This window comes from Ursus americanus, chromosome 9 (genome assembly GCF_024610735.1).
Source record: "Ursus americanus isolate L20-20 chromosome 9, mUrsAme1.1.p, whole genome shotgun sequence".
Lineage (NCBI taxonomy): Eukaryota > Metazoa > Chordata > Mammalia > Carnivora > Ursidae > Ursus > Ursus americanus.
Genome location: NC_142135.1, coordinates 25,603,364 through 25,626,762, shown reverse-complemented (window position 1 = coordinate 25,626,762; position 23,399 = coordinate 25,603,364). Strand labels below are relative to the sequence as shown.

The window sequence follows — 23,399 nt, the reverse complement described above, 5'->3', positions numbered from 1 at the left end:
TTGTATGTTTGTGTGTATGTGTATGTAGGAAATGTGTACATTTCCTACATACACAACAAAGTCAAACTCCAGGTAACTTTTTCAGGAGAACATATGATATAGTAAACATTTTTTTTTAAAGATTTATTTATTTATTTATTAGACAGAGAGAGACAGCCAGCGAGAGAGGGAACACAAGCAGGGGAAGTGGGAGAGGAAGAAGTAGGCTCCTAGTCGAGAAGCCTGATGTGGGGCTCGATCCCGGAACGCCGGGATCACGCCCTGAGCCCAAGGCAGACGCTTAACGACTGAGCCACCCAGGCGCCCCATAGTAAACATTTTTATCTGTTGTCAAGAGTAATGACTTTCTTCTATATTCCTTAGTACCTGCCTAAAATAACAATCTGGTCATATTTATTTGTTATGTACCATGACCCCTGACACAACACAAGAAGGATTTGAAAAGCATTAGTAATATAGTTATAATATACTCTAGCTTATATATACAACTGTGTACATTGATCCAATTTTTTAAAAGCTTTAAATTCCAATTAGTTAACATACAGTGTAATATTAGTTTCAGGTGTACAATTTAGTGATTCAACACGTCCATACAACACCTCTCCTTAATCCCCATCACCTGTTCAACCTATCCCCCCACGAAGCTCCCCTCTGGTAGCCATCAGTTTGTTCTCCATAGTTAAGAGTCTGTTTCTTGGTTTTCCCCCTTTTTTCCCCCCTGTGATCATTTGTTTCTTAAATTCCAAATATGAGTAATAACACATAAGATAAATTTCTGGAAGTGGAATGTCTGAACAATTTTTAATTTTGAAAAATATTTTTAATTTTTTGAAGTATATATAGATTTACCCAAGATATAATATGTACTTGTATCGATAGTGTAAAAAAGTTTGCTTGTTTCACACATCTTCTGCAACATCATGCACCATCATTTTAAAAATCCTTGTCAGTTTGTCAAAATGCTATACTCTTAAAATTTGCATTTTTATATTTATTAAATTATTTTAACACATTTGTTTGATATTTTTATTTTCATATTCATTTATTCATCACATCCATATAGTCTATGAAAGCTTTTATATTTTACTGTAAGTTACTAAAGTAATATAATATTTCAAAACATTTGGAACAAAGAGAATAAAAATACTACAAATTCCTCCACTCTGTTCTATTATCATTTCTGTGTGCTGTCTTTTATACTTTGTCCCCAATGAATACCATTTCCCATGATTTTACAAGAGTGCATAATTCCGAATCTTAATTTTTAACTTTTACATGATTTATATTTTCTCATGGCCTTTATTCTAATATTATTGATGATACATATATCATGTAAATATACAACTGCTTATGTAAGATTTTTCCTATTGCTCTCAAATTCTTTCCAGTTGTTGGCTAGTCATAATCAATTAGAAATATAAAATTGCATCATTACAATTCTGTGTTTTCTTTAATATTTTATTTTCTTCAGGAAAAAATATCCTCAAAAGCTGATAAATCAAAGCTATATATAGTCTATACACGTGTATTTTTGTCAAATTACCCTAAAATATTATAACAATAAAAAGCCTCTAGAAATGTTTTAAAGTTCTAGTTTTGCTGCAAATACACCAAAATTTCATCTTAAAGCAGGTGAAAAATGATGCTTTGAAGTTCAATTATAATTTTCTGATTACCAGTTATGTAGAATTCTTTTCCATAGGTTGCAATTATTTTTTGACTCTTCTGCATTTTCTGTTCATTTCCTCTGTCCATTCATCTACTAGAATCTCTTTTTCTAAATCATTTGTATGAGTTCCATTCATGAGAAAAATGTTAATTCTGTTATATTTGCTATAACTCCTGGTTCTTTTTTATCCATCATGTATACACTATCAAAACAAAGTCAACACCACACATTTCATCTAAAAAATATTTTGCAGTTCAGCTGAACAAAGGGATGGTTTAGATATCAACCATGTCATGTACAATATAATTATAGAGATTTTTCCTTTGGAAAATAAGTTTGAGAAATAGTCTTACTTAATGTGTTTTGCTCAGCAACATTGTTTCTCAACTCGTTTCCCTATAATAGCAACTAAGCTGCCAGTCTCTCTTAATTAAGATTAAATGGTGAAATTAAAAAAAAAGATAACTAACTTTCCTAGAATATGGACACTAATTTTAAACAATATAAAAAGATTCTGAAATATAATCAATCAAGAAACTGTCAAGAAGGTTCTATTGCTAATTATTTCCTATTTATAAAACCAATACATTTGGTATAACATCAAGTAAATTTCTTAAATACCTTTGCAAGTTTAGTTTTTGCACTAAACTCATCTCAAAAAGAACAATTTAAATTTAAGGATAATTTTTCAGCAACACTTCATTTTCTAGCCAATCTGGTAAAGATTTAATTATGTTACCTCTGAGCCAGTCAGAATGATTAACAATTTTACTCAAACACTGAAAATTTTAAGGATTCTAGCTATTAGCAACTGTACTCTATTAATAAAAATCTCATATACATTTAGGCATCTTTCTATATTTTTCCTGAAAACTGAAACAGATCTTAAAGTAATGTTAAGAACAATCTATTTTTCCCCTGATAGTGTCTATTATGCAAAGCACTGTGATAAAGGGGGAAAAATAAACCCTTTTAACAAATATTTTTAACTTTTCTAATTGAGATGTTTGTTATGATGTGAACAACGTTTGTGCATAAATAGCTCATGAGAGATATTTTTTATAATTATTACCTATCATAGTTCTTTTATAGGACGATGCCTTTATTCCAAGGTTGCGGACAGGACAAACGGGCAGGAGTTATTTCACCTGTAGTAACCAACTGAATTTGGATACACATTAAATTCCAACACTTTCAATATATTTACTTTCTGCTTAGATTACCTTTGCATTCTGGTTGCCTTCCAGTCCAACTGCCGTTGGCTAAACATGTTCTTTCTTCTGAGCCATGAAGGATATAACCAATATCACAAGCAAAACGTACAGAACTTTTGGTTCTGAAATCACTTTCCTGTCTAGAACCATGCCCAGGAGTACCCGGATCCCCACATGTACCAGTAGCATCACCTGAAATTCAGTATAGTTAAAGTTAATTTATTTCATTAAACATTTCCTATGTTCACGATTTAGTCCAACATTCTTGTAGGCTTTTGTTTTTGTCCATGCTGTGTTTTAATATGACAAGTTAACTGGGCAAAATCATGATTCACATTTCCTTTCTGACTCCAGTCATAAAAAAAGGCCTAAATGAAGAAGAAAATAGTTGCAGAGTATGAGGTTATTTTCCGTATTGGTGATATTTGGGCCTGTTAAACAGGTTAAAGACATTTCAGTATTATTTCCGAAACCTGATTAGTAACCAAGTTAATAGAAAATTTATAACTGAATAGTACTAGGAACTGAAATGACAACAGACTTATAAAACTAAAATTAAAAACTAGACTTGGTAATTTGCATGTTTCCTTCTTTGAATTTTCTAATTGCTGAAAATCTTTTTTTGTTAAATTAGAACTGTAATGTGCTGGAAAATGTAAATGTTACAGTATAGTTTTTCCTGTAGTCTAAAACTTCACCCCCTGACTTTCTCTACCAGTGGCCAATGATCAAAGATAAATGAATTGTATCTTTTCCAATATGAAAAATATAAAAATATATTGTAAACAAATATGAAAATTTCTGGCTTAAGTTCCTAATAAGAACTTTGCTCATGACTAGGTGTTCATCTTTTGATTTTAGTGTTAAGGATTTATTCAGTCCCTTTATCGTGTCTTAAATAATTTTAATCACAGTTGCCACAGTATTATCATATGTTAAAAGAGAGAGAGAAAGAAAATTGAAGACATATACATTGAAAATGCTGTCTATCTGTCCAGATGCCTTTTTTGACATGCCCGGTATATTTGGAATCCTTCTTTATACCTCCTCATTTTCATGTTATGTAATATTAATCACACAAAACTTTTAGATCACTATTTCACTTTTAAGTATCTATGTGCATTTTTTTTTGCAATTTAGTAGCAGTTTCCTAATACATTGGGATGTATGCTTATGAGTTTATGTTTTTACGTATAATCAGTAGTCTGAGTTAACTATGAGTCACTCCAAGATAAGAATTTTAATTCTCATTAAAATCAGTTGTATAGTCACATTAGAAGTAAGTTTTTTTCAAATCTAAATTTGAAAGTCCCAGGCAGTCACTTCACGGGGATTAACCACAAGGAGATTCTGAAATAAGTAACCATTTCAAAACTTTTACTCCTAAAAGGAAAACAATGTAAAACAACTTCTAGTAAGTCATCAACATGATCGCCACAGAGATAAAATAATATAAAAATAATGGGCAGTATATAAATAAAAAACAGGCAGAAAAATAAGCACCAACATCTAGTTGATGGGTAAAAAAATATATAAGTAGTATCAAATAGGGAGACAACACAGATCTAAAACTAGTTGATGTTTTTAAGAAAAGCAGTGGCTTGAATAGCTGAAAAAAAGACTTATCAAATACTCTGCAAACAAATTATTAACTTTAGCCTCAATATTCATTTATTATAAGATAATTCTATTGGGGTTATAGAAACTCAAGAGTAATAGGTGAATATCTTTCATAAAACTTGGCTTAGTTTATTTTAAAACATTTAGGGCTTTATTTTAAAAGTAGGGTATTAAGTAATTGATTGTGTAGAAAGTTTAATAGAACTGAACTCTAACCAAAAATCTTGAAATAACATTTTGTATCTGGTAAAATGGAGCAGTTCATTTTAATGAACAAAAGCACAATACAACAGTAGCATCCTAAAAGTAGTTAAATCAGCAATCACCTACAAGATGAGTATTAATTTGTGCTCTGAACTTACATTGCCTAAGAAGTATTCCAATAAATGTATAAACTATGTTACAGCTTCTCTCATGAGATTTTTTAAAAAAATGTATTATTTTATTTCTTCTTATTGTTTTGTGTATATATTCATAATAATAATAATAATAATAAATAATAATAGTGTAACTTCCAACACACATTGTCCGATTTTCCAAGAGGTACCTGAACAATGAGGTTGTGATCCACTCCAATGGCCGTTTAATTGGCAAGTTCTTGATGACTGGCCTAGAAGGGTACGCTTTCCTGTGCAGGAATAGTGAACAGTGGACCCAAAGGTGTACTTCTCACCAGACAGGACTGCATTAGGAGGAACGCCAGGGTGTCCACAGTCAATCACTACAATACATAATTATTGAATATAAAATTTTTTTATATCTCCTATCGAACAACCTGCACCACGTTTTATAAAATAAGTCAGAAGTAAGTTATCTGCTCAAATATACCTATCCTCCAGAAGTCAAAAATCCATGTGAAAGCTGGCTTTTATAAAATAAAATGGAAGTTGCAGTTACATAAGCAATCCTGTTAACCCACTCACCAGTGTTTAGCAGGAACACTGTAAGCAAGCATTAAATGAGTTAGTATAAGTCTGTTATGTGTGGGGGTGGTGAGTGTGTGTTTATATGCTTATGTCCATGAGTTTAAAGTATGTATGTGCCTGGACAAAGATATGCAAGTTAGAGAGAGAAGTAATGTGGATAATCTAACTAAGGATCTACAATGCTATCTAGGATTCAAAATGAGCCCATACAGAGATCAAAAGGAAGAATTTTGAAGGTAAGGAAAAGGGAATGAAAATGGATATGTGTCACACACTCTAATAATGCAGTCTAGAATAATTCCATTCCCAGCCAGAATCAATCATGCTGCACAACGAAAATACTCACTGGCTTGTTAACTAAAACACTACTAAGCATAGCAGAATCAGATATCAGTGCATCGTTGAATTTTCTTTATAACCTAGAGGTAGCCTCGGAACTAACTGTGTACTGCTTTTTAGTTATAACTTGGAAAAATATTGAGTGCAATATGACTCCAGAGTTTTAAATAGCACATAAGGGGATATAAGCTTAATAAAACCCTTGAGTACTTTGCACACTACCAGAGAGCTATAGGAAATAAAGAAAGGCAAAAAGTATGAGAGCTAAGAAAATCTAAAGAAGTTCATGTTTACATGTCTTATGAAAGATTTTTAACTTTAATGCTATAGCCACAAAAAGTCAAGCAAGTCAAGTCGTCAACTATTAGAACAGACTTTCTACAAAAAGAAGTGAAAAACATTTTAAGCTAAAGATCAACAATTGAATTATTTGCTATAGAAGCTGAAATTTAATGAACACTGCATGAAGTTTTGTTTCTTCATTAGTGCATGATGTCATAATATTTTCGAAAAATTCCACTCTGTAAACATAAAGTACCTTTAACTAAAACATTATCATAAAATAATGTTATAATTTAGAAACTTAGTACAACCAAAAATTACTTGCACAATTTTTTGACACACTACTCCTTCAATCTATAAAGTTCTTCTCTTTCTATCATGATTTATCAACTTTTTGAGACATAGCTATACTTGAGACTTGATAACTAACTGAATATTTCAAATTCATGTTCATTTCCCTAGGTTCTCACATAATTATTTCCTTACTACACATGCTAATTTTATGCATATCTGCTATAATTTATTTTATTTATATTCTACAACTCCAACACAACATATGACAAAATGCACTCAAATAAATATTCGCTGACTTCAAAGATGATGTGTGTCAACATTTACTGCATTTATATGTATATGTGTCTGTAATATGATAAATGTTTAAATCAGTAAGTTTTAAGTCACACATTTGTCTAAATCCTTAAGTATTCTAAAGCCCTGGTAGATGTTTACATTAGACTAATATTACCTTAAATGAGATTTAAAATAGTAATACAAAAGAAAATCAAAAGGTAATTGCCTCTTATGGAATGGTAACATCATAGAATATAACAGACGTTTCTTTTCATCGTCTATTTGCTTTATCAAAGCTCAAAATCAAAGAATCATATTAATATCAATAAAAATGGCATTCAGGCATTGAATTGGCAGAATATAGGGGACTATAGTTTCAAAAAATGAAACAATAAAATAAAAAATTAAAGTAATAATTACAAACAAGATCCTTTTGATATATAGCTCTAGATAGTTTATAAGACAATAAACATCCATGTTGCTTCTAGGGCATTTTCTCAAGAAGAATTCACATTATCTACTTACTGATACATTCTGGTAAAGGTTTGTCCCACTGTCCATTTGGTTGACATATTAAAACCGAAGATCCAAATAAGAAATATCCAGGATTGCAGTCATAGAATACCACAGTGCCATAGGTGAAATTTCCATGTTCTATTTTACTTTCTCTTTTGGAATTGGCTGGAATTCCAGGATCAGAGCAGTTCACCACTAAATAAATGACAGTTTTGGAAATTATGTTTGGAATAACATATATAGACCTACATAGATTTCCATTAGAAATGGAGTTTCAAAGGTAAATTTAATCAAACAAAGATTCCAGGAATAAAATTAATGCATAGGCTATATAGATAATGAAGTGAAATCCATGTGGTTGTAAACATAGAAAAAGGAAAAACTTTTTGTAAAACTTTTTGTAACTCTAGAAGTATTCTGCTGAGTACAGACATAAAAAATGATACCTTAAGCTATAAGCCATAAAAAAGGTAGAAAAATTATAATTTGGTTGTATTTATCAGACAATATGAAATATGTCATACCTCTTTGCAAATGGAAAAACAGCAAAAATCTCTTTAATCTGTTTCTATAGAAAAAACAATAAAGAACCCCCAGTGTTGGCATCACGGTAAATGAGGACTCAGTCTCTCCAAGAATATGAAAAAATAAATGCCAAAGGTAAGTTCCGTTAATTATAAAGCAAAGCACAAGTAAAATGATCTTAATGCTTTTTATATGCAGCAATAAAATAGGTACAAGATAATAAAGCTAAGCAGTTAAAATAAAACTTGGTAACTTCTTACTAGACATATCGCCAGGGGCGAGGAAAACAAAAGCAAAAATGATCTATTGGGACTTCATCAAGATAAAAAGCTTCTGAACAATCAACAAAACTAAAAGGCAGTCTATTGAATGGGAGAAGATATTTGCAAATGACATCTGATAAAGAGTTAGTATTCAAAATCTATAAAGAACTTATCAAACTCAACATCCAAAAAACAAATGATCCAGTTAAGAAGTAAGCAGAAGACATGAATGGACACTTTTCCAAAGAAGACATACAGATGGCTAATAGACACATGACAAGATATACACATCACTCATCATCAGGGAAATCAAAATCAAAATCATGATGAGATAGAGATACCACCTCACACCTATCAGAATGGTTAAAATTAACAGAAGAAATAACAGGTATAGCTAGGATACAGAGAAAGGGGAACCCTCTTGTACTATTGGTGGGAATGCAAACAGTGCAGCCACTCTGGAAAACAATATGGAGGTTCCTCAAAAAGTTAAAAATAGAACTACCCTATGATCCAGCAATTGCACTATTAGGTATTTATTCAAAGGATACAGAAATATAGATTTGAAGGGGTACATGCACTCCGATGTTTATAGCAGCATTAAAAACAATAACCAAACTATGGAGAGAGCCCAAATGTCCAATGACTGATGAATGGATAAAGAAGATGAGGTATATATATACACACGTGTATATGTATGTGTGTGTGTGTATATATATATATATATAATGGAATATTACTCAGCCATCAAAAATGAAATTTTGTCATTTGCAATGACGCGGATGGAGTTAGAGTGTATTATGCTATGTGAAATAAGTCAGTCAAAGAAAGACAAATACCATATGATCTCACTCTTATGTGGAATTTAAGAAAGAAACAGATAAACATATTGGTAGGGGGAAAAAGGGACAGAGCAAAACAAACCATAAGAGACTCTTAACAACACAGAACAAACTGAGAGTTGATGGAGAGTGGTGGGTGGGGGATGGGCTAGATGGGTGATGGGTATGAAAGACAGTACTTGTGATGAGTACTGGGTGTTGTATGTTAAGTGATGAATCACTGAATTCTACTCCAGAGACCAATATTGCACTGTATGGTAACTAAATTTTTTTAAAGCCTCCCACCCAAAAAATAAAACCTGCTAATTTTAACTTTTAAGAACAAAAGATAAAAATTAAGGAAAAAGGAAAGCATAGCTAATGAGAGGACATCAATATTAAATCCTTTTGTTTTATTAGCTGAAAACATTTTACTATTCTGCCCAAGTTATTTCAGATGTTGTAATCTATGTTTACACAGATACATTATGACCATGCCCTAAGCTGGAATATAATTAGATGTTTACCTTTGCACACTGGTGGAGGATGGCTCCACTGTCTGTTGGCCTGGCACTGTGCCTTTGTTGGCCCTTGCATAACATACCCAATATTGCAAGAGAATGTCACCACATCATTAAAGTTGAATCCATTACCGCTTGTTCTTCCATAAATTGGACTACCAGGGTGACCACAGCTAACAGCTAATAGCAATGGGTGGGGAGAGGAGAAGCACAAAGCAGAATATTTAGTTATCAGTTATCACATGACAGTTATATTTAATCATTTCAAACAACATGGAAAGAACACTTTTATGTAAAAATATATTTAAAGTACTTTTACTATTGAAGAGAGCGATTTAGAGTGCCAAAATAGACAATAGAACAGAAATATTAGTAAAGACAGAAATATTTATAATTGTGCCCATTTCATTCAAGTGGTATAGGGATGTTTAAAGTTTCATGGTACATTTTTGTTCTCACTCTCTCTGTTTTGTTTTGGAGTTTTTTTTTTTTTTTTTTTGGACAAACACTGAAATTCAAAGAAATCTGGGAATGAAGTTCATGTCACTAGGTAGAAGCAGAAAAATTGAAACTGAACCTATTTCCCTTTTCTAGTTAAGTAAGAATCGATGGTCCATAAAGGCAGGTTTTTTTTTGTATTTAATTTTGAAGTAGTTTAGTATTATTTATACTATTAATTTTTATGAATAACACATTGTCAAGCAAAATGCGCTTGAAGAATTAATGTGGCTATATGATGTAAACAGTAAAAATAATACATGATGTAGTAGCATTCTCCTTACTATTTTGAGATACCAATAACAACGCTTGGTAAACCTGTCAACCTTACTGGTTTATTTTCTTCACAACTGATACTTGATAATTAAAACAATTTTGTTTAGAAATAATGTATCAATTAGATAAATTACTTAAATGTTTTTAGGGTTATAGTTCTATTCTAGATTTTATGTAGTGCTAGGCTTTTCCCAAACACTCTGTATTTCTGTGAACTGTTTTATTGCATCATCTCGCTCTATTAATCAGAGCAACTCCACTAATAGTGCTTCATAATTGGGCACAGTGAAAAACCATAGTCACTTTTAGTACTTTTGAAATGACCCAAGAGCAATTAGTTTTCAGCTGTATTGTTAATGTCAACCTACTCATTTGGAAATTTAACTGCATCTTATTCTTGTTAAAATTATCAATAAAGAAATCAGTTTTACCTCAAGGGCCAATTTTCTTTTATAGTCTCAATTATTCAACAAGAAAAACAGTGGTATTAGTTGGCTATGCCTGAATATAAAAAAAAGGGAAAAAAATCTAGGACAGACACAAGCATAACATGCTTTCTTTAAATCATCAGTCTGTGTGTACGTGTACGTGCACACGCATGCATGTGCATACACACATACACACACACACCACTTAGAAAAGTAATATTAATTATTAATTCTATGGTCTATTATTCTATTAAATTTCAACACCTGGAAGTATTTTCCATGAAACTAGAACTTCAATAAATATGTGTTGTTTGAATAAAAATTTGACAATGAAATCTATAAATATGGATGTAATTAGTCACAGAACGATTGAAGTATTTCCTGTGAATCCATGCTAAAAGTCCCATGCATTATTTATCTGAAGCCTTCAAAATCTCTATAGTATGATCATATGAAGTTATAATAAAAGCATATTTGCAGTATTTATTCTCATTTTCTGATACCAATTTTAATATAAATGTCAGTAATTGTGGATGGAAATGATCAGGAGAAAGAAAAAAATAAGGATCACACTGATAATTGCATTTCTGGTCCAAAATAGGTTAGACTGGGATGTGAAACACTGTGTGTTGGTAGAGATTCAGTGCATTAAGCAAAGTAAAAGAATTATCAATGTTCAACTCTATTCTTACTTTTGTGATATTATAGTCATAATAAATGCACAATGGACAAATCTATGCCATACACATAGAAGCCAAAAAGTACAGCAGCTGTATTTAAAAAATAACAAAAAAGTTTTACTTTACAATCCACTTCCTTCTTCATGTGAGAGTTCATAGGTAAATTAAAAGTTCAGATAGATATTTGTTGAACCAGTGAGAAATATTATTGAAACAATTCCCAAATTACAGTGTTACACAATTTTGTATGAATTTAAAATAGTGAAAAGAGTGCTGTAAAACAAAATTTTAAATGAATTTTAAATATTTCATGTAAATTTTTATGAGAAATTATATCAGATGTGTATATAGAATCTTGATGCATTTAAGAATAAGATGGATTTTGAAGCTGAAAGGAAAGATAATTATAAGTACTTTTAACCATTCACTTTATGTATAAGGGAATTAAGGCCTAGAGAGATTAAATGACCTGCATTAGCTCATATAATTAGTAATGGAACTGAAATGAGAACAATAGTTCTTCATATCATGCGTGACAAGTTTTTTCCCCACTAATTACACTCCATCAGGATCTGATTTTGATACGACAGCTATAGCATCATAATTATTAGAAAAAAATTATCCAAAGTATTTTCACTATAAAAAGTTTCATAATATCACATAATGACAATATTGATGTTGCTGCCTTGTGGTCTCAAGAAATTAAATTCTTGTAAGTTAAAATTTGTCAAAAATATACCTTCCATATGAAAATATGCATTTGTAAATATTATATATTCATATTAAAATACTAGAATAGCTGAACTTAATTTCTTGTCTTTATGATAAAACATAAATAAAAATAGACATTCTAATATTTTCTTCCACTTTCTTGTTTTTATGGATGGTTTTATGTGTGCGTTTGTTTGTGTGTGTGTGTATCTTACCTAAGAAAAAAATATTGGTAATTATATGAGACCAGAGGCTTCTAGTTACTTCTGTCATGCTTACTTACGCACACAGGATGGGAGCTGACCAGACCAGTTGTGATCCTGTTGACATATTCTCACTGAAGAACCAATCAATCTAAAACCAGGATTACATTGATAAACAACTGTGTCTCTGTATCCATAATTTTCTCCAATGACTTGACCATTCACAATGAGCTCTGGAATGCCACAGTGACCCGCTGAAATGGGTCAGAAAGTAATATTTTTAATATTGTGATTTAAGTTTTATTTTTGTATTTATATACATATATAACGTTACTAAACTTTTAAAGTTTATTTACAAGCATGCTACAAATAATGAAAACATGATAATATGACATAAAGAGAACTACAAGATACTCAGCAAAATGCCAAATATTTGGGAATTAAAAGAAAATGTTACTCCTAGTAAAACTTGGGTCTAAAAGTAGTTAGAAAACATTTCAATCTGTGTAGAAATAAAAATATAATATATCAAAATTTAAGGATGCAGATAAATCTGTTTAGTGAAAAGATTTATAGGGTTAAACACTTTTATTGAAAATGAAAAAATATATACAATCAATAGGTTAAGATTCCACCTTAAGAAGAGAAAAAAGAAGAGCAAAATAAAGAAGAGAAAATAAAGCCAAAGTAGATGAAAGGATATATTGCAGCTAGTTACAGAAATCAAGGAAATAGAAAATGGAAAACAACAGAGGACATTACCTAAGCTAAAAATGTCTTTTTTAAAAATAGCAAAAAAAATCGCTAACCTCCTAGTTAATTCATTTAGCACAACGAAAAAGAGAGAACAAAATTACCAGTAACAGAAATGAATGAAGTGTTACCACTATAAGCTTACAGAAATTAAATATGAAGGACAGTTTTGTGCCAATACATTTAACAGTTTGAAGAAAAGGGCAAATACTTTGAAAACTATATACCAAAACTAACACAAGATAAAACAGAAAATATGAATAGTCCTTCATTTTTTAAAATACTTGAATTCCTTTTTTTTTTTTTAATATTTTATTCATTCATTTTAGAAATAGGAAGAGCCTGTGTATGTGCTCATGGAGCAGGGGAGGGGCAGAGGGGGCAGGAGAGGGACAAGCAGACTCCGTGCTGAGGTGGAGCCCAACCTATTTCATGTCCTGGAGATCATGACCTAAACTAAAACCAAGAGTTCCACACTCAACCTACTGAGCCACCCAGATGTCCCCATTTTTTTTTTTTAAATAGGCCCCACACCCAGCGTGGGTCCCAATGTGGGGTTTGAACTCATGATCCTGAGATCAAGACCTGAGCTGAGATCAAGAGTCAGATGTTTAACCAACTGAACCACCCAGGTGCCCCCCAAAATACTTGAATTCCTACACAAAATCCTTCCCACAAAAACCACTCAGGCTCAAACGTTTTTAGTGTTTTAACCAAACATTTAAGTTAAAAAAAAATTATACACACTCTTAGAAAATAGAAAAGAAAGGATTGCTTCTTAATTTGTTTTATGAGGTAATCACAGCCCCAATAGTAAAACTGGAAGACACATGAAAAGCCAATATCCTTCATGAAAATAGATGCAGAACTCCTTACAATTTTAGAAAACCAAACTAGAAACGTACATAAAATCAACCACTGTAATTTGACAGATTAAAAGAGTGACATATTCACAGAGTGAAGGGGAAAAATATGATTATTTCAATAGATGAATAAAAAGCGTTTGGCAAAATTCAGTACCAATTCATGATGAAAACTAACAACACATTTAGAATATAAGGGAGTTTTTCAACCTCATAAAGACATCTGTGATATTCTAATTTACAGTAGGAAGTATGTATTTGGTCTTGGTCCCTGTTTGGGAGCTCCTAAAACTCTTGAAATTTACTAAATGATAAGAGAAAAAAAATGTATCTTGTTATGTTAATGAGGTGGCTTTGAGATCTCACCTAAGATCTCACTGGCTGGGTGCCAGTGGAGCCAACCACATGATTACAGGGTTGGCACTTCCAGTCCCACCCCTTTGACCTCTGGGGAAGAGAGAAGGACTAGAAGTTGAATTAATTGCCAGTGGCCAATGATTTAATCAATCATGCCCAGGCAATGAAGCCTCCATACAAAAACCAAAAGCACAGGGTTCAGAGAGCCTCTGGGTTTGGTGAACACAAAGAAAATTCAGGAGAGTGGGGCCCTCAGAAAGCACAGAAGCTCTGTACCGTTCTCACATACTTTCCCCTATGCATCCCTTCCATCTGGCTGTTCCCGAGACAACCTTTTGTAATAAACCTGTATCTGGTAAGTAAAATGTTTCTCTGAGTTCTGTGAGCCACTTTAGCAAATTAATCAAATCCAAGGAGAGGGTCATAGGAATCTGTGATTTAGAGCCAGTCAGAAGCACAGGTAATAGCCTGAGCTTATGCGTGGCATCTGAAGGGGGAATGGAAAGTGACTGCTTATAAGACTGAACCTTTAGGGGTGCCTGAGCACGAGCTTTTGACTCAGGTCATGTTCCCAGGCTCCCCACTGAGTGGGGAGTTTGCTTCTCCCTCTCCCTCTGCCCCTCCTCCAGCTTGTGTTCTCACTTTCTCTCTCTCTCTCAAATAAACACAATCTTTTTTTTTTAATATCATTTATTTATTTACTTGAGAGAGAGCCAGAGATGGCACAAAGAGAGAGGGGGAAGGAGAGCAGACTCCCCGCTAAGCAGAGAGCCCAGTCCGACATTGGGCTTGATCCCGGGATCCTGAGACCAGGACCGGAACCGCAGCCTCTGGTTAGATGCCTAACCCTCAAATAAATAAAATCTTAAAAAGAAAAAAAAAAAAGATGGAAACTTTAACCTAAGGAGTCTGACACTATCTCCAGGTAGATAGTGACAGAATTGAATGGAATAGTAGGACACTGGTTGGTGTCCAGAGCATTGCTTATTGTTGAGAATTGAGTTTCAAAATGCCAAAAGACATCTAAGGAAAACCTCCAGCTAACATATTTACCAATGAAATACTGAATTCTTTCTTCCTCATGTAGGGAATAAGACAGGAATGACCACTCTCACCATTTCTATTTAACATTGTTTGGTTGGCCTTATGCAGTGTAAACATTAATACAGAGGAAGAAAGAAAGCATAAATCTGGAAAACAGAAAAGTAAAACTATTCTAAGCTCAGATTATATATATGTGGAAAATTCTATTTTAAGAAAATCCTAAAACTAATAATTTAGCAAGGTTTCAGGACACTAGATAAATATTTCAAATAATTATATTTTTATATATTAGCAGCAACCAACATGAAAATGTAAATTAAATGGAAAATGTAATTAAAAATGAACAATTTCACTTATAATATTAGAAACACAATAAACATTCTCAGGAATAATATTAGCAACAGACATAAATGATCTCTATGCTAAAAATTCAAAATACTGCTATTGCAAAAAAACTGAAGACCTAAATAAATGGATAAATATACTAAATATATTATGCTTATTAATTGGAAGACTCAACATTGTCAGATGCCAATTCTCCTCAAATGATATATGGATTCAATGTGATCCTGATCATAATCCTACCAAATATTTTTAAAAATAAAAATTGATAAGCTAAGTCTAAATCTTAGATGAAATCTTAGATGAAAAGATATACAGTATTCAAAGTTATCTTGAAAAATAAGAACAAATTTGAAGGATATACATACAAAATTTCAAGACTTATTATAAAACCTATTCAACAAATAGTGCTAGATACCCTTCTAGTAAAAAACTAAACCTCAATTTCAGTTCATTCATTATACATACAAGAACACATTAAAGATAAATCGTACGTATAAAAGTAACACCTAAAACTATAAAACTTCTAGAAGAAAATAGGAAAGAAAATCATTATGACTTGTAGATGAGTAAAAGTTTTGTAAACAAGACACAGAAAGCAACAACCAGAAAACATAGACTTTAAAAATTTTTTAAATATCTGCCTATTAAAAGAAGAAATAAGTAAGCAAGTCACAGGCTGCAAGAAAATATCTATAAAATGCATAATAATGAAGGCCTTACCACCAGAACATACAAAGACTCCTATAGTTCATAATAAAAGCCAATTCAATATAAAAGATACTTCACCAATTCACAAAGGAAAATTTACAAATGGCCAAAAAGCTCAAGAAATTGCGCTATGAGTACTCATCAAGACAATGCAGATTAAAATGTTATAAAATACCTTTATGCACCCAATGGAATGGATAAAATTAAAAGACTGGCTATACCACATGCTGGAGAAAATGTGAGACAAGAACGCTCCAGGATTTTACTTCTAAATCTCTAAGAGAAATGAATACATATGCTCACAAAAAGATTTTTACATGAATATTCATTGCAGCTTTTTTCATAATAGCCCAGAAACTGGACAAGGGTCAGGTGTCTATCAATAGGGGATTGACCAACATGTGGCATATTCATATAATGGAATTCAACTCAGCAATTAAAAAAATAGTGATACACACAACAACATGGAAAGAGAATGAAAGAAGTCTTACACGGTATATAATTTAGAATTCCATTAGCATGGATTTCTAGAAAGGGAAAACTAACATATGGTAAAAAACAAACCAAAACAATTATTGTCTCAGGGTTGAAGGGAGCTGCATATTGTCTGTACAGGGCCGTGAGGAACCTTTCCAAAGTAACAGGAATATTCTATAACTACGAAGTGGTTTAATTTAGAGAGTTATACACATTTGACTAAATGCATCTCATTGTGTTTATGATATATACATTCCACTGTATACACATTTTGTCATGGTAAAAAAAAATCAAGAAGAGTAAGCAAATATTAAACTCTTGGTAATGATATGCATGCTGAAATATTTAGCAAAAAAGTGCACTGAATTCTGCATGTTACTTTTAAATACATCTAAAAAAACAAATTGACGGATTGACAGAGGCCTGAAGGATAGATATGTGATAAGCAAATATGACAAAATGTCAATTGTAGAATCTAGGTGGTGGGTATAGAGATACCCCTATGTCAAGTGTCACTGTCAAGTGTTTCAATCGAAAAACTGAAAAATTCATAATAAGATGCTGGGGAGTCGACTAGGAATAAATGCACTGTATTTAGAGAAATGATTATAAGCACATCCTAGTGGCCATTATTAGCCAAGAGTGTATGTGGCTATAAGGACAAGTTATTTTTTTCACACATGAGAATGACTGGACTACATCAATCCTTAAAGTCAAGTACAAGCATAAGATTCCAGGATTCGCTTGTCTGGCAATTGCATTTTCCTTCTACCCACATCCTTCGGAGCTTGTATTAGATGTCAACACTACATCCTCTGCAATGGATGGTGATGTTGTCTTCACAGACTGAGAGGCAATGTTTTGTTATAAATCTTTCTTCTATATTCTATCTCTTGAGAAAACAGAATTGGGATTCTAAACAGGTGAATAAAACCACCCTCTTTATACAATATTTAATAAATAACACACAATATATAATACCAGTTCACCACGGCATAGAGCCACAAAATATAGTATTTCAAATTTAGATCACACATACATTTTCAAGTTTATATGTAAACTAAGTAATCTGTAGCTGAAATCTGCATAACCAAAATTGGTTTGGAACTATTAAACATATTTTGATCATTTAATCCTATGTAAATACATAAAGACTTAATTTTGTACCATTTTTTAAATATAATAGTTAGCATATTCAAATATACATGCTCTTATAAAGAAACCACTGTTGCTAGGCTTCCAAGTGTACTTATTAACAAATATGCTTGAGGGGAAAAAAGGATTTTAATCAAAACCTGTGGTTATACCTTCTTAAGTTTCAAATAATGATTGCATTAACATGAATATGTTCAAGCTTATAAGAAAAACAATATGTATCTAAATTGTTAAAGTATAGAGTTTTCTGCCTTGCCTCATATTCTTAAATAGAGTAAATATTTATAGACAAAGCACTGTCCGCGTCTAGCAATACCCTGTTCGTAATCATCAGTGATTTTTAAATTAGTAAACAAAAAGATTATCTCTTGTTCCCAACAGACAAGTGAATAATTATTAGAACAATTTTTATTATGCCTAATTCAGTACTTGCTGTCATATCTTGAAATCATTTTGGAGAAAAATAAAGCATAAATCATACCATTCTCTACTAAAAAATTTATTGAAGTTTTTGAAAAAAGATAAAGCATAAATCATAATATTCTGTTAATAATAAAGAAGGAGGGACAAAAAAGAACTAGTTAGTTCAGTTTCTTTAACTGAACAGTTTTTTATAATGAATTAAAAAAAACCCTAAGGGGAAAAAAATCCTATTTGACTAAAATCAGGTTTGAAAAAAGATATTTTAAGAGTTTAACAGAAAGTAATATTACACATGTTAAAAGCTTATGAAATTAAAAGGGAGAAAGAGTTTAAATGCGGAAATCGTTTTTCTCCTTCAATCATTACCTTAAGCAAATAGGTGAAAGGAGAATTGACTATGGTTTAGAACGAATTAACTGCTACAGTGATTAATCCAGCTGAGTATGCAGACATACAATTTTCAGCAATTAGTTTTCACCTTTTTATTTTCACATGCCTGGAAGAAAATGTGTCTCTCCTTAATGATATAAGATTCTCATTTGAAATACTAGTTAATTAACTTTAAGAGTTATGTGTTTAATAGCTTTTCTACCATGAGGCATTTTTAAAGTTAAACATTTTCTGGTTAGCATCCTTACTGGGTGAATATAAATGACCATCTCTTGTTATAGAAAAAGGGCTGCCTCCTTTTCAGAGGCATGGGTGGGGATGAGGTTGGTTAAAATGATTCAAAAATCTGTACCTAGGCATTTGGTTTCAGATCCACTCCAAAGACCTGAAGAAAGGCATTCCCGTACCGCAGAGCCCACAAGCATGAATCCGGAGTCACAGGTAAAGATGGCCGTGGAGCCATATGAAGTTTGAGTTCCAATCTTATTTCCATTTGGAGGTGTAGGTAGTTCTCCGCAGGAAATAACTTGAAAACAATAAAAAATAATAAAAATGCTTAAAAACATCGTCAATGTGCACTTGACACAAAACCATGCTTTTAACATTCTGAATTCTCTCTGATCTGACATATTCACAACTGAAATCGACATTTGTAAGACATGTTTGAGTAAGTGTGAAAATGCAGAGAAAATAGATGACATAATTTACAATCTATCCTCTTTGAGTTCTCTTAAAACCTTCTGAGTGACAGCAACATGTAATGAAGCTATTTTTGGATCTTTGGGTGAGCCAACCTGGTCACTCAGCAGGCTGTCATAAAAGAAAAAAAAAATCACAAAGTGAAAAATGGTAATTCACTGGTCCCAAATATTTCTGTGACTTACAAAGTGACACTGGGAATTCATTTTGACTTACCGGAGCCAAAGTTTCCTCTTAAATCTGAAACAATGCTAAAATAGTACAGGAATACCTCACTGTATTGTACTTGGCAGATGTTGTGCCTTTACAAATGGAAGGTTTGTGACAACCCTGCGTTGAGTAAGCCTATCAGTGAAATTTTCCAACAATATTTGCTCACTTTGTGTCTTTGTGTCACATTTTGGTACTTCTCACAATATTTCAGACTTTTTCATTATTATTATATTTGTTATGGTGATCTGTGATCATCGATTACCACTCGCTAAAAGCTCAGATGATGGTTAGCATTTTTAGCGATAAAGTATTTTTTAATTAGGGTATGTACATTGTTTTTTTAAACAAAATGATATTACAGACTATAGTATAGTGTAAATATAACTTTTATATAAGCACTGGGAAGCCAAAAATTTTATTTGACTTCCTTTATTGCAGTATTAGCTTTATTATAGTGGTCTGGAACTGAACCCACAATATCTCTGAGGTATGCCTGTAATTACAAGTAATTTTCATTGAGATCTCCAAAGTTTATAAAGAAATTTACATGTAAAACATAATTTGATTTTCACAAAAACCATTAGATAAAATGATACTTCACACTTTGCAGGTTTTAAAAAACTGAAAAAGAGATTGACTCACTAGGCCATTTAGAATCCAGCTCTTATAATTCCTTCATATTTAAAGACTGCAAATGAAATGTCTTTCTTGAATAAAAAACAATAGTGGATAATGTTTATTGAGTGCTTATTTTGTATCAGACACTACTAGTAGTGCTATAAGTTAAGTAATTCTCAAAGCAACTCTATGAGGTAGGTGGAGTCAATATCTGAATTGTATGGACTAGGAAGGAGCACATAGTGGTTAAGTCACTTTAATAAGGTCACACAGCCTGGAAATAGTTAAATCGAAATTAAAACTCAGTGTTCAAACTCTAGAATCCAATACTTAGCCACCACCCCACAGTGCTGACTTTCAGATCTAGGCATTAGGTGTCCATTACACAGAAAATTTGCAAACTTTAAATTGTTGTATATAAAATTTTAAATATAGTGATTGTTTTGAACTAATCCCTCAACAACCCTTTGCAGTAGTTATACTACTTATTAATAATACTAATATTTATATTTTTTAAATTTAAAAGATGAATAGAGAATCAGCAAAATCGCTATTCTTTCCATTTTCTCAGTGAATTGCAATCCTTAGATTTCTTGTCTTTCCCCTACTCTTACCTGTAGCCTGGGACCTTGTTTTATGTATCCCTTAAACCCTTCAAATCATAGATGATCCCTTAAACACTTCTACATCATCACAAAAGAATGAGACAAACATTTTTGAATGCCTGATTGAGTTAAAGGTTTATTGTAGATATTTTTTCCTTAGCTCCTTGAAATATCTCTATCCCATGTGCCTGTATAATGAGGCTAAAAGCAAAGAAAACTAGGAGAAAATGTGAAGCAACAGGGCAAAAATTTACAAATATAGATGCCATACTTTTAGAATATCACAATTACAGTTTTGACATCTATTTTTGAGATTTTTAATTCATCAATATAAAATAGGGCAATGCCCTTATATGGATGTTAAAAAAATAGATTGCAAAATAGGAAATTCATCAGTAAAATAATAGTAGATACTTGCATACTCATTACACAAAGACCACTGTCTGCTCTGTTGAACTTTTTAATCATCATAATCATAATCCTATTTAGACTTCTGGTTCCTTTATTAATTTATAAATTATGAGTGTTTACATCATAAATGCCACAGAGTTGTGTTGGACACAAAATGGAAGAATGAATTTTCAGCCTAGCGTATTTCCTGGCACAAAATAAATACTCAATAAATGTAGGGAAGGAAGTTCAAAGGGACTACATAATATTTCATCTGAATGTCCTATGTTCAGTTAGCTTATCTATATTAGACACTGGCCATTTATATTATAAGAATGCATGGAAACAGAATAACAATATATTCAATTTGATTCAATAAATATTTATTGAGGTCATGCTGGGAATCAGGTTCTAGCTGATATTTTCAACATAACACATACCATTAAATCTTTATAATAACTACAAGGTAGGTATTATTTTAATTTTCTAGCTTAAGAAATTTAGAATCAGAGAAAGTAAACATCATATAATATAGTGATTAAAAGCCATAGGGTATATAGTCTGACTGCTTGGATGGAATCTCATTTCTCCACCATTTATAGGTTCTGTGTCTTGTGTAAAATGATTAAACCTGGGGCTCAGTTTCTTTTTTTGACAAAATAAGTATAGTAACATCAACCTCTTCATAACATAGTTAACTAAGCAATAATGAATTAATCATGTAAAGGTCTAAAAGCAGTGCCTGCCTGGCAAGTTGTAAGTTTACAATAGGCATTATTAAGTTTATTGTAGTAAACGAGACTTAGAATCCAAACACAGGATTTCTGTTATCAAAAGCCCATGCTTTTTTCATGAGCATTTACTAAAAAAACAGTTACAAAATTTTAAAATTTAATGAGAATAAATGGTCTTTTTAATAATATTATCTCATTATTGCTCTAGTGTGTTTGGAAAAGGAAGTGACCAAGCAATTCAATCAAGTGGGGAAAGAGTATGTGATGTAATGCGCACTAGGTATTATATAAGACTGATGGATCAAAAACCTATACACCTGAAACAAATAGTACATTATATGTTAATTAATTGAATTTAAATTTTAAAAAAAGAATAGCTTATGAAATAAGATTAGCTGAGTGGATACGTACTTTGGCAATACGGCCTTTCATTTCTCCAACTCCAGGTACCATTAGGAAGACATTCAATAGAAGCAGGACCCAGTCCATGATAACCAGGATCACAGCTGAAAACTACCTTAGTTTTGTATTCATAATGGGAGCCATTCACAATTCGCCATCTTCCATGCTCCAAGGTAAAGGAATTGATGCTTGGACATGTAACAACTGTACGAAAACCAAGAATAGAAATGTTAATCAGTCATGCCTATTCTATTTCTTAACTGCATCTTGTACCTATTCTATCCTCTACATCACCACTACCTTAACTCATTCACTATTGTGCCAAAGTCCTTTAACATTTTTTAAAAATTTATTTTCCATGTCAATCTTTTCCACTCCCCCAGCTCTACAGCATTGCTGGAAGTTCCTTGAATATGTTACACTATTTCATACTTCAAAGTCTGTGTACATATTATCCTGTTTACCCAGAATCTTTATTACTGCCTTACCTCTACCCTCTACTTTTTCTTTTTTTTTTGTATTATCATATCCAAATTTATTCCTTAATATAGAAAGACATGAAATGTATTTTAGTGATAAATCATTCCAATTATATTAATTTGTTAAAAATTTCTCTTTTCTTTGAAGCTGATTTAAAAGTATCCTTTTTGAAATCTTCCTTCCCTTTTTTTACGAGATACAAATGACAAGATGTAGGAAAAAAGGAACCCTGGTATAACTGGTGGGAATGTAAACTGGCACAGCCATTATGGAATATATATGCAGAGCCAGTATGGAAGATCCTCAAAAAATTAAAAAGAGAACTACCATATGATTCAGCAATCCCAACCTGGGTATTCATCCAAAGGAAATGAAATCAGGATCTCAAAGAGATATCTGCATGCTTATGTTCATTGCAGCGCTGGTCACAAGAGGCAATATATGGAAACAACATATTCTCATTAATTCAGAAATTTTGGAAGGACTGTATTTTGAGGTAATCTATTTTATGAGAATGGTGTTTTTGTGCAAGAGTTGTAAACTTTGGCTAATTCAAAACTTGCTCAGCATAAGATAAACAGAAGCATTATTCAATACCTATGTTAAGACTGTACATAATTTAACAACTGTCATTTTAAATGAAATGACAACGAAGTTGATATGTTAGTATTAAGTGAGAAG

General features: G+C 32.0%; 1 protein-coding gene across 4 annotated transcripts in view; it reads right to left on the bottom strand.

The window, feature by feature from the left end:
• CSMD3 (CUB and Sushi multiple domains 3) overlaps positions 1-23,399 on the bottom strand; it is a 1,146,349-nt gene that overhangs the window by 47,952 nt on the left and 1,074,998 nt on the right. For 3 of the 4 annotated variants that reach the window (XM_045805628.2, XM_087864412.1, XM_045805630.2), the window contains 7 exons: positions 22,248-22,442; positions 18,930-19,103; positions 12,143-12,316; positions 9,273-9,446; positions 7,146-7,331; positions 5,051-5,224; positions 2,893-3,075 (listed from right to left, as the gene is read on the bottom strand). In XM_045805628.2, coding sequence (XP_045661584.1) covers positions 2,893-3,075; positions 5,051-5,224; positions 7,146-7,331; positions 9,273-9,446; positions 12,143-12,316; positions 18,930-19,103; positions 22,248-22,442 — 1,260 coding nt within the window. The remainder of the gene's footprint in view (positions 1-2,892; positions 3,076-5,050; positions 5,225-7,145; positions 7,332-9,272; positions 9,447-12,142; positions 12,317-18,929; positions 19,104-22,247; positions 22,443-23,399) is intronic. The other variant, XM_045805629.2, reaches the window with a different exon arrangement.